At 37.0% G+C, this 14,118-nt stretch overlaps 1 protein-coding gene across 1 annotated transcript; it reads left to right on the top strand.

Moving 5' to 3' along the window:
* The first annotated feature begins 1,669 nt into the window (after positions 1–1,669).
* Positions 1,670–3,727, top strand: LOC129740835 (proton-coupled folate transporter-like). The gene has a single exon (XM_055732535.1). It carries the CDS (start codon positions 1,725–1,727, stop codon positions 3,237–3,239), a length of 1,515 nt encoding a protein of 504 aa, XP_055588510.1. The 5' UTR covers positions 1,670–1,724; the 3' UTR covers positions 3,240–3,727.
* The last annotated feature ends 10,391 nt before the right edge of the window (positions 3,728–14,118 follow it).

The raw sequence follows: 14,118 nt of genomic DNA, 5'->3' as shown, positions 1-14,118 counted from the left end.
ACTAAAAAGACTAAAAAGACTAAAAAGACTAAAAAGACTAAAAAGACTAAAAAGACTAAAAAGACTAAAAAGACTAAAAAGACTAAAAAGACTAAAAAGACTAAAAAGACTAAAAAGACTAAAAAGACTAAAAAGACTAAAAAGACTAAAAAGACTAAAAAGACTAAAAAGACTAAAAAGACTAAAAAGACTAAAAAGACTAAAAAGACTAAAAAGACTAAAAAGACTAAAAAGACTAAAAAGACTAAAAAGACTAAAAAGACTAAAAAGACTAAAAAGACTAAAAAGACTAAAAAGACTAAAAAGACTAAAAAGACTAAAAAGACTAAAAAGACTAAAAAGACTAAAAAGACTAAAAAGACTAAAAAGACTAAAAAGACTAAAAAGACTAAAAAGACTAAAAAGACTAAAAAGACTAAAAAGACTAAAAAGACTAAAAAGACTAAAAAGACTAAAAAGACTAAAAAGACTAAAAAGACTAAAAAGACTAAAAAGACTAAAAAGACTAAAAAGACTAAAAAGACTAAAAAGACTAAAAAGGCTAAAAAGACTAAAAAGACTAAAAAGACTAAAAAGACTAAAAAGACTAAAAAGACTAAAAAGACTTAAAAGACTAAAAAGACTAAAAAGACTAAAAAGACTAAAAAGACTAAAAAGACTAAAAAGACTAAAAAGACTAAAAAGACTAAAAAGACTAAAAAGACTAAAAAGACTAAAAAGACTAAAAAGACTAAAAAGACTAAAAAGACTAAAAAGACTAAAAAGACTAAAAAGACTAAAAAGACTAAAAAGACTAAAAAGACTAAAAAGACTGAAAAGACTAAAAAGACTAAAAAGACTAAAAAGACTCAAAAGACTCAAAAGACTCAAAAGACTCAAAAGACTCAAAAGACTCAAAAGACTCAAAAGACTCAAAAGACTCAAAAGACTAAAATGACTAAAATGACTAAAATGACTAAAATGACTAAAAAGACTAAAAAGACTAAAAAGGCTATAAAGACTAAATAGACAAAAAAATACTAAAAATACAAAAAAAAAAATACGAAAAAACTCAAAAAAAGACGAACAAAAAAGACTAAAAAGACAAAAAAAAAGCAAACTATAGACCAAAAACTTAGACAAAAAAAGACGAAAAATGCATAAAGAGCTTAAATAGACCAAAAAGACAAAAGAGTTTTTAGACAGAAACGACAGAAAAAAGAAGAGACATAAAAGGCAGAAAAGACAGAAAATACAGAAAAGGCTTAACAATAGAAAAGACTAAAAAAGACATAAATTGTCAAATTTTTTTTGTGGAAATTTCATCAGTTCGCTTCGAATAGGATTCAATTATATTTAATTATTCTGGTTGACTCACCACACTTAATGAATCATCATCGATTTGTTTACCAATCAACAGATCGATTCTTATCATAGACTTAGGGCAGGGGGTTTTGATGATAATCAAAACTTTTAAATAGGAAATAATATTTCCATTACAAAATTTAGGAAATAAACCTATTTGTTTTGATTCTCAAATTGGGCTTTGACTTGGCATGTTATAAATAAAAAAAAATGAACACTTATTGAGATAATGAAATTATTCTTCCTTTGGGTCACCTATTCCATGGCTTATCGCAACGACTACGGTCAGGTGTGTACTTCAATCGGCAAAAGATAAGCGCCATCGGCCGTCGTTCGGTTAGGTAGCCAAACAAGGCATTTTCGTTAAACAAGTTTAGACGATGGATCAGACCGAACGCATCGACGACGACAAAGAACACGACGACGGGGAGGCTCCTTTGTTGGACCATTCGGAACAAGTAATCGGTGGTTTCCGGGGAGCTAAGAGATGGATTCTGCTGGAACCGGTGGCCTTTTTGCTGTGCTTTGGCCTGGCCATCGCTGGAATCGTTCTGTCCAATCAGCTCATCTTTCAAACGTGCGTTTATTTGGGGTATGACCGGGACCGATGTCGTCAGATGGAATCGAAGACCGGGAATGGGAGTGATGATGCCGAACTGGAACTGATCGTTCAACCGGTGGTGGCCAACTTCAATATGGTGAGCAGTATTGTGAATTCGGTGGTTCCAGCTTTGGTTGGCCTTTTTTTGGGTCCTTGGTCGGATCGATTCGGAAGAAAACCGGTCATTGTGCTTCCCTGCGTTGGATACGTTATGACATATGTGTTGAAGGCCGTGATATTCGCTGTTTCGGAACAAGCTCCGGTCAGCCCTTGGTTCTATCTGGTTGCTGATATTCCTGCGGTTCTTTGTGGAGGAACTACTGTCGTGATGGCCGGAATGTATAGCTACGTATCGGATGTGGTTCCGAATCAAGGACGAACCATCAGGATGGGGATGCAGAATTCGGCGGCCTTAACCGGAGCTCTTCTAGGGCTTATGTCGAGTAGCTTCGTTCTTCGCTGGACCAACACCGGGATAGTATTTCTCATAGCTCTCGTAGCCATAGTCCTGAGCACAATCTACCTGGTCTTGTTTGTCGAAGACAGTATCGAGGTGCGAGACTTTGCCGATGTCAGTGGTTGTTGCTGGAAGTTACGGGAAATTTTCCGGCTAGACTCGCTCAAAGCAATGGTCGACAGTGCTTTAAAAGCCAGACCCAACTACGACCGTGCGGTGCTTTGGTTTTCAATCCTTATCGGATGTTTAACCGTATTAGGGCAAGGAGGGTCCAGCATCTTCTATCTGTTCACCAGGAAAAAATTCGACTGGTCCCTGCAGGACTTCACGCTATGGCAATCGACCGAACTGGTCTCCACAATCGTCAGCAACTTCCTAGGAATCGTTATCCTGAAAAAGGTATTCCGACTCCCGGACATTTCGATTGCCTTCCTATCGATCCTAAGCTTCATCGGAGATTCGTTTATCAAAGGCTTAGCAACGGGCGGGTGGCATCTCTACTTGGCCACCGCCACAACTCCCTTCAAATCAACCGAAGGGGCAGCCTTCATGGCCATCATAACCAACATCCTGGCCCCGAACGAGGTCGCCAAGATCTTTTCGATGGCCATGGCCTTGACGGCCATGATACAGCTGGCAGCGGCTCCACTTTTCACGCTGATCTACAACGCAACCCTGAGCACGAGTCCGGAATTGTTTAACTTTGTGGCTTCCGCAATCTTTTGCGTCAATTTGCTGCTGGTTGGAGTCGTTTATGTGCTGTTGAGGAAGCGTAACGAAGCTAGGCGAACCTCAAGGGATAACACAGAACATGAGGATAGTGATATTATTATCTAGACAACTTGTAAAAAAAGAAGAAGAAAAACAAAGTTGTGATATTAGGTTTAAGAAGATATTTTTTTAAAATGATTGACAAAATAACAGCAAGTATACTAGACAGACACAAGACAACTTATTGAAATCGAAAATCCCAAGCAACGGAAACAATTCAGTCATCAAAAATCGCGTTCTTCAATATAGTTGTTTAATACGTTAGCAAAATTCAATTCCTAATCTAACTTCACTAAGCGTTAAAAGCGTATCGTTAACGTTCCAAACTTTTATCTCTGTATACAAGTCAATCGTTTTGAAAATTTCCCTGATCTTCCATTTTGCGACTTCATTTTATTGAAATAACTTGAATATTATTTGTATTTTTTTTTTTTGGTAAAACCTTCGATTGGAAATTCGCGTATGGACGATCGTTGGCTGAACTAGCAATCGCTAGTGTAGAGTGTAGCTTTGTGAAGACATGACAAAGAAATGGAAATAAACGATAACTCCCTTCCACCACTGAAACCTGCGTTGAGTCTTTTATTCCAACAGGTTATGGGCCCAGATACGTCTGGATTGAAAAACTTTCGAATTAGTTCGAGAGGGGTTCTTTCAAGTATTTATCTTGCAATTAGCAAGTGGAGCAGCCAGCAGTCAGAGGATAATCAAGAAGAGGGCCAACGGCCACCGCTGCGATGACCCAGCCCAGAGGGACCAGTAAGAGGACCACCACGTTGCGGTAATCACGCGTGAGCTCACGTCCGACGGTCCAAAGGTCCACCTAGAGGAATACCTTGTAAGAATTGGATGGAGTTGAAGCCGAGAGGGTTACTCTGGTGCTCTAGTTGTGAACTGCTGTTATTTAGCATATTCGAGCACAGCTGGAAGCAATTCCTGGATCTATTGAGGAGGTAATTAAGGCTATGGTTAGTCGCCAGTGACTTCATCCATCCCATGCTGCTGAATCTCAAGAGTTCTCGAAGTCATCGAGAAGAGGCGTTGATGGCTAAAAGAGGTTGCATTTCCGGAGTTACCAGGAAACAGACTGCCAGATACCCTCACCACTCGCAAGCTGAGGTCATCAGCTACCAAAAGGAACGCAAGGTTCGATTCTGGTGCCACGTAACACATGGTTCGAGATCAGAGCCTGTTGGTTGATATAAGAACTCTGGCTTGCCCAAGGAAAACTCCTAAACGACTTGTACTGTTTGGATTTGTTTTGGAGCCCTAAAATCAGGCGGAAAGCCTTTCTTGGAAGCCAACCGAAGTACAAACAGTGGGATATGCGATTCGGACATCTTTACTTTGGAGCGATGGTTGAGGGTGAAGATGAAAAACCAGCTCCCTCGATCGGGTAGACCGTTCGAGCTTATGCAATCGGAAGTGTGTGGATACAAGGAGGTGTCAACATTCAATGAATTTGGATACTTCGTCACTTTCATCGACGATTATACCCACTTCATGGTCGTCTAAAGGGTGATACGGTCAAAATTAACTTGACTTATTTCTTTCAATTTTGCATTTAAAAAACCTGAACACCCCTCATTTTGAAGGTGTGTGTGTGTAGAATGTTGCTCCTATTTTGATTTTGGAATTCACTCTTCAGTTGTCAAAATGCCGTCCAAGGAGGGAAAGCAGCGTATCAAAATTTTGCTCGCGCATTGCGTAAATCCGAGCTACTCGCACGCAAAGCTGGCAAAATCGCTAAAAGTTGCCAAATCAACCGTTACAAATGTAAATAAAGTGTTTGGGGAACGTTTGTCGACAGCCAGGAAGTCTGGATCGGGGGAAATCGAAAACCGGAAGCCGCTGAGACAACAAAGAGAGATGCCGGTAGTTTCAAGCGAAACCCTAACCTCTCTCTCCGAAATGCCGCAAATAAGCTGGGTGTATCGTCTACAACCGTGCATCGAGCCAAAAAACGAGCCGGACTATCGACTTACAAGAAGGTAGTAACTCAAAATCGCGATGATAAACTAAATACGACTGCAAAAATGCGATCTCGGAGGCTTTACACGACTATGCTGACGAAGTTTGACTGCGTGGTAATGGGGAAGGGGGAAGGGTAGCAGATATTTTCAAGTACATGAAACTGTCAAAGTTCGCGAAGAAATATCTGGTTTGGCAAGCCATCTGTACCTGTGGCTTGAAAAGGACGAGCAGCAGTTCAAGGCAAACTGGATTTCTGCGGCGAAGATGGTGGACAAGGTGTCTGTACAAGATCTGATGGCAGGGGTTAAGCGTAAGGCCCGGCAATTCGGATTTGGAAAAGCGGAAGCCTAACTGAATATTTTTCCTGAATTTTATACTAATTAAACTTGAAAAGAAATTTAATTTGATTTTTTAAATAAACGATTTCACCGATTTACACGCGTTTTCCCTTGACCAAATTTTGACCGTATCACCATTTATCTCAAGAAGCACAAGACTCTTGTGGAAAATGTGTAAGATCTACTCATTCTTCATACGCTGTCTAATCAGAAGACAGCTGGTGCTCACCGTTTTTATCCGTCTCAATTTCTTACGCTTCTCATCATCGGAGGAACTCACAACTGAACTTGTTTTTTTTTTTCGATTATAGTTATTTTACCATCTTTATAGCATTCGCGACTTTAACTGAACTTGTGATAAGAGTGAGTGTTCGAGTGCTTCAAACAATATGAGGCTATGGCAACAGTTCCTCCGGTGATGAGAAGCGTGAGAAATTGAGACAGATAGAACGACGGCGAGCACCAACTATCTTGTGATTAGACCGGGTATGAAGAATGACTAGTTCTTACACATGCTAAGACTTCATTCCCAGGTCAGGTCCTAGATCTCAGATCCCGTGACTCGTGTTCCAGGTATAAGATTCTCAGGTTCTAGGCCTCAGGTCGCATGTCTCAAGCCTAAATTTTCATGTTTCTGATCTGAGGTCTCATGTCTTCTTAAGGGCCCAAGTCTTACGTTTCAAGCCTCAGTTTTGAAAGATAAGCCCCCTAGTCTCAGGTTCCAGGTCTCACGGTTCAGTTTTTAGGTTTCAGGTCTCATGACTGCAGCAAGGTTGTAGTAAAGACAGAAAAATCTTTCTAAATTTCACAGAATATAGACCAAATTTCCACAGACAACAGATTTTCAAAAAAATTATTTTTTTCGAAAATATTGGAATATTTTCCAAATTTTACATAGGTCAACTACATAAATGAAACAATTTGTTAGTGATACAGCATTGTAGTCCAAAGATAAAGCATCGCAAAATCCGCCATAGGATTATGAGATCAATTCACAAAGCTATAGAAATATATTTTGTCAAAAATGCAGAATTATCTTACGGAAACCTTGGTCTCAACACTCAAATTTCAGGTTTCAAGTCTCAGGCTTCAGGTTTTTCGTTTCAGGTCTCAAGTTTCAAGATCCCAGGGTTCAGGACACAGGACTGAATTTTCAGGTCAGTTTTCAGGTTTTAGAGGTTATTTCTTAATCCTTCGGTCACAGAAAACAGAAAAAGGCAGCCGTGCTAAAATAACAATGAAAAAAGACCATTTAGAAAACCATCTGTGGGACCATAAATCTCTAGCTACTAAACTTTTCATCGATTGAACTATACGTTTTCGTGTGATATTGAGAAAACGAAAATTTCCTCCATTTCAATTATATGAATATTAACCATGTTTATAGTTGACACAAATTTAGTTTTTTGTTCTAACAGTTTCATTCAATCGTAGATTATTTCGTATCTCCATACACTCTTTCCTTTTTTGGTAGATACTCAAAATTAAGTTTGACCGAAATTCAAGTCATAGTTCGATTCTAAATATAAACTCAAAGTTGAGTTCCATTTTTCCTCTTTGTGATGGTTCAAAACGGAATTAGGAACGGTAACTCAAAATTGAGGGCTTCCACTGAAGTGCTGTTTCGAACCAAAACGATTTAATTTTGGGTTTTGGTAAAAGGAGCGAGTAATTTGAATAGAAAAACAGTCTAGCAGATGTCACATATCGCCTGGCATAATCCCCAATGATGAAAGAATCTCCGGCAAAGGAGCGAAAAATCTTATCTCTTATCTTGACAATCTATTTCTTTCACGCGTAAAGAGGATCCTCGACCTTTTTTGTGGTTCCACAAAAGCGAGAAAAAATCCCATAAAAAACCTTTGAGACGGTCGTCGGTTCGCTTCCGAATCGATTTCGAAATACCTATCCATTTTTCTTCATCTTGTGGAAAGACTTTTCTCATTCCTTTTTCTGTTTTTTTTTTCTATCTGTTTCTTTCAACAGGTTAACATCAGCAACACCTGGACCCTGCCACAGGATGGCTTCGGGGTGTTCTATCGCTACTTCCGGGATAAGATCTCCTGGTTCGAGGCCGATGCCGTCTGTCAGTTCCATCACGCCAATCTAGTCACAGGTAAGGTTTTTTTTATTTTAAAGCTTGATTAAACAATTTTTGAATCAAATTTTTCCAGAATTTTCCGAATAAAATCAATCAACTGAAGACGAAAACCCAGGTGCGACAGATGCCGTCGCAAAATTATTTTCAATTTCTCAGGTTTCACTTTTCGTTGTAATTCGTCATAAAAAAAATACAGCGAGCAAAGTGCTTCCCCGCGTTGATGGTTGTTAGTGATGTTGCCGTAAATTTTGGGTAGCAGCTTTCCCGCTGATTTGTGCGTGGGTGTAGCGAAAAAGAGCCCCCAAATGAGTCGTCAAATTTTTGGGACAGCGCGGATGCTAATTTCGGAACCCAGCAGGGTTGTTCCCTTTTCATTACCGCATCTGGGAGGTAAAATTTGATGACGCGACCTAAAACGAGTTTTTTTACCACTAAAAAAGAGGTGCTGGAGCGAGAAATATTGTTTATGGTAATTTGGCGAAAGCTTTGGCTAGCTTCTTAAAGAAACACTTTTCGCTAAGAAAACAATCTTAAAATGATTTTTAAAACTTTTTCGAAATTTTCAGGGATGCCTCTGTGGAAGCTTGAAATTTATAACCAAAAAAGCGAACAAACAGTTTTTGTAGGCCGAATTTTAAAAATTCCAAATTTACCAAAACATATCCTTGAAATTTTGTAAAAGTGGATTAAGTTTCCAACAGATTTTTTTTTTAGAATATTCTTTTCGAAATCTTACTACGTTTGGTCACTCAATCTTTTCAATTCCAATAACTATAAAATTGTTTCTTAATAATTCAATCAGAATCCTTAAAAAGATATGTTTTCTACTGTCCTCTAAAAGGTTTCGGGTTCATTCTTGAGTCCAAAGGGCAATTTCATAAACTCTTATTTTTTGTTATTCAATTGGAGGGGAATGAAAGCAGGTCAGCATCATCTTTAAAATACTGTAGAGTAGCAAGCTGACCTCAGTGTAGTTTTTCCGTTCAAAAGTAGCAAAAAATGTCAGTAAAGTGATTTGTCGCAAAAATCAAAACGCTTCAGTTTTAAATGTACATGCTACACCTTCGGAATTTTTAAAAATTTCTTTTCAATAAATAGGTTATAATTGATTGAATTTCAACATGATTCAGCTGCAGTTTTAAACGAAATCTTTTCAATGCTGTCAGCATTCAGTGTTTTCAATGGTTTCTTTTATAATTTTGATTAATTTCTGAACGATAATCAAATGTATTGATTCTGGAAATACGTACATTTTGTCTTAAAGTGCTTAAATGATCCTCTTCCAGTTTTGAAAGCATTAATCTTCTCATTTTACCAACACTTTTCTGTTGTATATTTTTTTTTAATTTTTCTGATGATTGTGTATAGAAGCACTCTTTAAAAAATTGTTAGCGGCTTTGAAAACTAGAAATCATCTTTAACATCTCAACCTGCAGGTTTATCAAATTTTTTCAAATTTATTAAAATTTGTTTATATTCCTTATACATTAAATTTCTAATATTCAGAATTTTATTGGACAGTTTATGAGCCTAAAAGAAACAAACAAACAAACATTAATTTTCATATACACGGATAGAAAACCACAAACACGAATTTACAGAAATACCTGTTGGACTTAAAATTGCATCCACTAGATTTTAAGAAGTGTAGAAGGTAACACATTTCCCCTCTAAAGAATGGCTTAAGGATGAAAGAACTATTCTTCAAAAAATGATTTTAAGTGTAACTTTAAATCTTTAGGGTGAGATGTACAAAAATATGGATCGATTCATAGGATTCAGAACAAGGTTCTGAAAATGATTTTGCGGCTTCCACCTTGGCAGAGCACCGAAGATCTTCATCGGATTGCGGGCATGGAATCGATCGCCAACAAAATCATCTGTAACTTCAGAGGCAAATCGATGCAGTCTTCCATCGCAGAGATTCGTTCTCTCTATAATTAGTTTAATTTTAGGATAGTTTTTAGTTGTAAGTTTAAATTTTTTTTTTTTTTGACAGTACAGGATGTTCTCCTACATAAAAATTCTTGATTGTGCTCAGCAAGTTTAAGTCGAATAAATAAATTTTAGTGATTAATAAACAATAGGGCTCTGGACAGTTCATTATTGAACTGAACACCTAATTTAATGTAATAATGTAATTTAAATGTAATGATGAATTGTTACGAATAAAGACATATTTAAAAAAAAAAAAATGGATCGATTCATTCCATCAGTAGTTTCCATCTTTATCTAAAAGCATCCAGAAAACGCAGAACAGTTATTACTGTTCGCCCTGTACTTTACTTTGAAAGGTAGCAGGTGCACTTTGGAGTCCATGTGGTATTTTTTTTCGATTATATTCGTTTTTTCATCGTTAGGGCATCAACGTTGCACTTGGCGAACAGTTCTTGAAAAACTTATGCGGTTCAACTATGTTCGATATTTACTCTTGGGCTCGAACTCACGGACAACGGCTAAGGAGGCAAATGATGTCAAATATATGTTTATTCAAGTTGAAAATATTCTGAAAAATAGCTAGACTTTTCTTCAGTGTACGCTTTTGAAATCTTCAGGGCAGTAATATGAGACCGATATAATTTATTTTCTTTTTGATATTTTTAGGAATTTCAGTGATAATTGATCAGTACTTTGTAGGACGTCCAAACTACATTTTGAGTCAGTTCAAACCTCCATTTTACGATTTTTTTCGAATAAGTTCAAAATGATAAATGTACAAAAAATTTAGGAAAAAAAATTGAATTTTTACTTTTTTATGCAAAATCTGTTCCGATGATAATCATTTTTCAAACAACCATAAAACAAATGTATGAGAATACCTTTTGGCCTTTAAACTGCCCCCGCTACTTTTCGAAGTGTATTAGTCAATACATCTTCCCCCAAAAAGTTCGCAAAAGAATCACGAAATTAATCTTTAAAAAATGATCATTTGCTCAATTTAAAATCAGGCAATCTGTTTGTAAATTCAATAGTCTATACCATTCAAGTCCAAAATATATTGTGCAGTTAAATATTACATTTTTTTGCACTATGCATTGAAAGAAACCGGGTGCTTTTTTTAGTCCAATGGAATTTTTGAAAATTCAAATTTTTGGTTATTTTATTAAAGAAAAGTCTGGAAATAGCTGTACTTCCAATTCTAAAGACTTCCCTAAGTCAGTGAACTGGGTTAGTGATTCTGTGATTTCCGTAAATGCTTTTCAAAACCGTTTTACATTGTCTTTCATCATGCTGCTAAACGAAACTCCTTAATCAAGAACAATCCATTCTAACTAAACGCTTGATTGTAGCAGCCCTTTTTCTTCATAAGAATTTTTCACCCTTTGAAGCCGCACTAATCGTGCAGCACTTAAAATTTTACTAAAATGACGACGCCCATTCATGCAACAGATGGTCGAGAAAAAAAAAGCTGGCAGTGCTTCATCAGCCAACTTGCGTTGGAAATTTTCCAACTAAAGTTCGTATGAATGAAACGAAACAAAAAAAGCGAGTGGCTCATTTAACCATCACCCAACCTAGCGTCAGTTTCCTTCAGAAGCTCCTCCTAATGAACGAGCAATCACAGCAAATAGTTTCAGAGGGCTCTCTCGCCTCGGATGGGAAAGTAAATTTTCACCGGAGCATTTTCTGACGCTGGCTGAGCAATTTATTCAGTCATTCGGCAGCCCCAACATGCACTATTTAGCAGCAGCAGCAGTAGCTTGGAATTCAGGGCTCATTTATTCACACATTCGTTCGTATTCTCTCCAGTTGCATGAATAAAGCTGGATAGCCCGAAACAAAAGCGAATTACGAAACATTGGTCCTCCTAGCCTAGCAGCAAAAGCAGTTCTAAAAGCAGTGAATGGGTTCCTTTTGCTCAAATGCTGCAACTATTCAGAAAATGTTCGTTTGCTTGAGTAGTTGTGTGTATGGAAAACTTTTGTTCATCATTTTGTGCAGCTATTTTTTTGTACTGCCATTTATTCTTTTTTGTTTCCCAACTCCCTCGGGTGTTCTTTTCATAAAACGCTTTCTCTATTTTATAAGGGTTATGTCGTGGCAGTGATAGGAATACGAATTATTTCATTCAACAGCTTTCAATTTTGTAATTTTTCAATCACTCTTCAACAAAAACTCAGCGCCACACTTCGAAAGCCATTCATAATCATTCGCGGAGCATAATTTATCACCACCAATAGTTCAATGGCTTCCGGGAGATTTCATCAAACGCAGGAACGGGAATCTCGATGATGATTGATTGACGCATCCCGGGAATCCCGCTATAATTGTGTGCAACTGAACTGGCAGCGGGAGGAAATGAGACAAAAAAAAAGATAGCTTCCGTCCGTACCGTTCCGTTGTTGATAGATTGCCTCCTGGAAACACTATCCCGTCATCAAATAAGCTAACCCGGTGTGATGAAAAATGAACGATGCTCCCGATAATCGAAAAATGAGTCCAAGAGGAGGGGTGAGGTGGTGGATATAAGTGGCCCGGATGAATCCTCCGGAAATGAGCAATCATTCATATTCTGTTTCCGATGGATGCTCGGCATCCGAAAGCTGCCATCCGGGGTAATATTGTCGGTAGTTGTTGTTGTTTTTTCTGCTGCAAGTTGAGGACCGCTTTTGTTCAATGAGAATCGCAAGTGCGAACCAAGAAAGACGAAGGAAGGGTAGTGGGAGGATTGATTGATCAATCCTGAACTGAACTCGTACCATGTTGGATTTATTATAACTGCTGGCCCATTTTGCGTCGATCAAATCGCAGTATCCGGAAGGGTAGCAGAAGGTATTTCGATGAAATTGGCAAACAAAAGCTCCCTTCGCTAGATTCCTTTGTAGATTTATTACAAATTGATTGAAAATGTCTAAATTTTTGGGTTGAAACAACTTAAACAGTGTTCGATTTTCATTTCGAATAACATTGATTTTTTAAAGAAAAAAATCTATATTCTCAATCATTCTTCCTAAGGGGAGATGTGTATCTAATATTCCTAAAAAGTAGCGGGCGCAATTTTAAGACCGAAGGTTATTTTTGAGAATTTGTATCTACAGTTGTTAGACAAGTTTTCCATCAGTTCACATGCTCTTTCATGGGTTTTGGATGTAATAAATAACATTTTTGCCCAACGCCTTAGAGTGGCCGCAAATTGGCTATGCCTTATTCAAAAAACAAATTAGATAAATTTTCCTGAATAGACACCGAAGCCAATCCGAAATGACAAATCGACAAAAATGACAAAACTGACAAAAGACAAAACAAACGAAAAATGAAATATTAACAGAAAAGACAACAAGAAATAAATAAAATGATAAAAGTAACAAAAATGGAAAAAATTAAAAAAAAAATCTTAAGTTTTGAAAATTACACAAGTGACAAAAATAATAAACAGCAATGATAAAAATTAAAAACTACTGTAAAACCAAGGAAGACAAAAATAACAGAATGACAAAATTAAAAAAATTAAGCAATTGACAGAAATAACAGAAAATCCAAAATGACAAAAGTGACAAAAATTGCAATATTGACAGCCATGAAAAAATATTTTATTGGCATACCGGTGAAATTTTATATTCTTCGATTAGATTCGAAGATTAGAATAAGGTGAAAGATGTTGAAAAATGAGCGGAAGGATAATTTTCATTTGAAAAACTTTCCATCACATTTCATCGTTTTTTTCCTCACGGGCCTACTACTTTGCAGTGGTAAGTACAGTTAGAATTGTAGCTACCACCACACAATAGTAGGCCTAGCGTGGTTCGTCCCACAAGAGGAAGACTTGCAGTTCGTTCGTACTAAAGTCAAAAATGACAAAAATGTCAAAAGTGATAAAAATGGGAAAATGAAAAACATGATAAAACTAACAAAAGTGACAAAAACGACATAAATCATCAGTATGACAAAAATTACAAAACTGACAGAAATTACTTCAATAATAAAAATTACAAAAATGACTTATATTGAATGAATGACAAAATTTACAAAATATATAATCACTCCCTCAGGAAGGCTTGGTAGTTTACTTTTCAGCTTGATCGAAATTTAAAAGTATCGTCGAGAACCGAAAGTTTTTGCTATTAAGAGTCCGTTTAATTGTACTTTGTGTTTCTTGGGTGATAGCGCTGATCAAAATTTGGCATTTTTTCATTGTGTTTTGAATTTCCATAAATGCTTATTGGTCTTAACAATGCACCAGCCGCCTTTCGATGAACATATGATGTGGTTAATGCCTGCTTAGAAAATTATTCGGAGAACAAAACGTTTCATCTCACCTTTGTTTCATTCGTGATAGATCAATGCGACATCCTACTGAAGATGGCTTTTGTTTGTCTGCAGAATTGTGAAAATTGACAGTTATTAATGCTCACCCTGTAAATGGAACAAATTTACAGAATGAACTACGTTGGTTCTAGCTTGGTACCTAAGGGAACTTGGAACAAGACCCTGATATTGGCTCTGTTGAGCTATTTTCATACTGTCTTCCAACTTAATAACCATGAGCCATAAAAATGAATTTATACAAATAACCTTTGGACTCATGGATGTA

Source organism: Uranotaenia lowii, chromosome 1, assembly GCF_029784155.1.
Source record: "Uranotaenia lowii strain MFRU-FL chromosome 1, ASM2978415v1, whole genome shotgun sequence".
Lineage (NCBI taxonomy): Eukaryota > Metazoa > Arthropoda > Insecta > Diptera > Culicidae > Uranotaenia > Uranotaenia lowii.
This window is presented reverse-complemented; position numbering and strand designations above follow the sequence as displayed.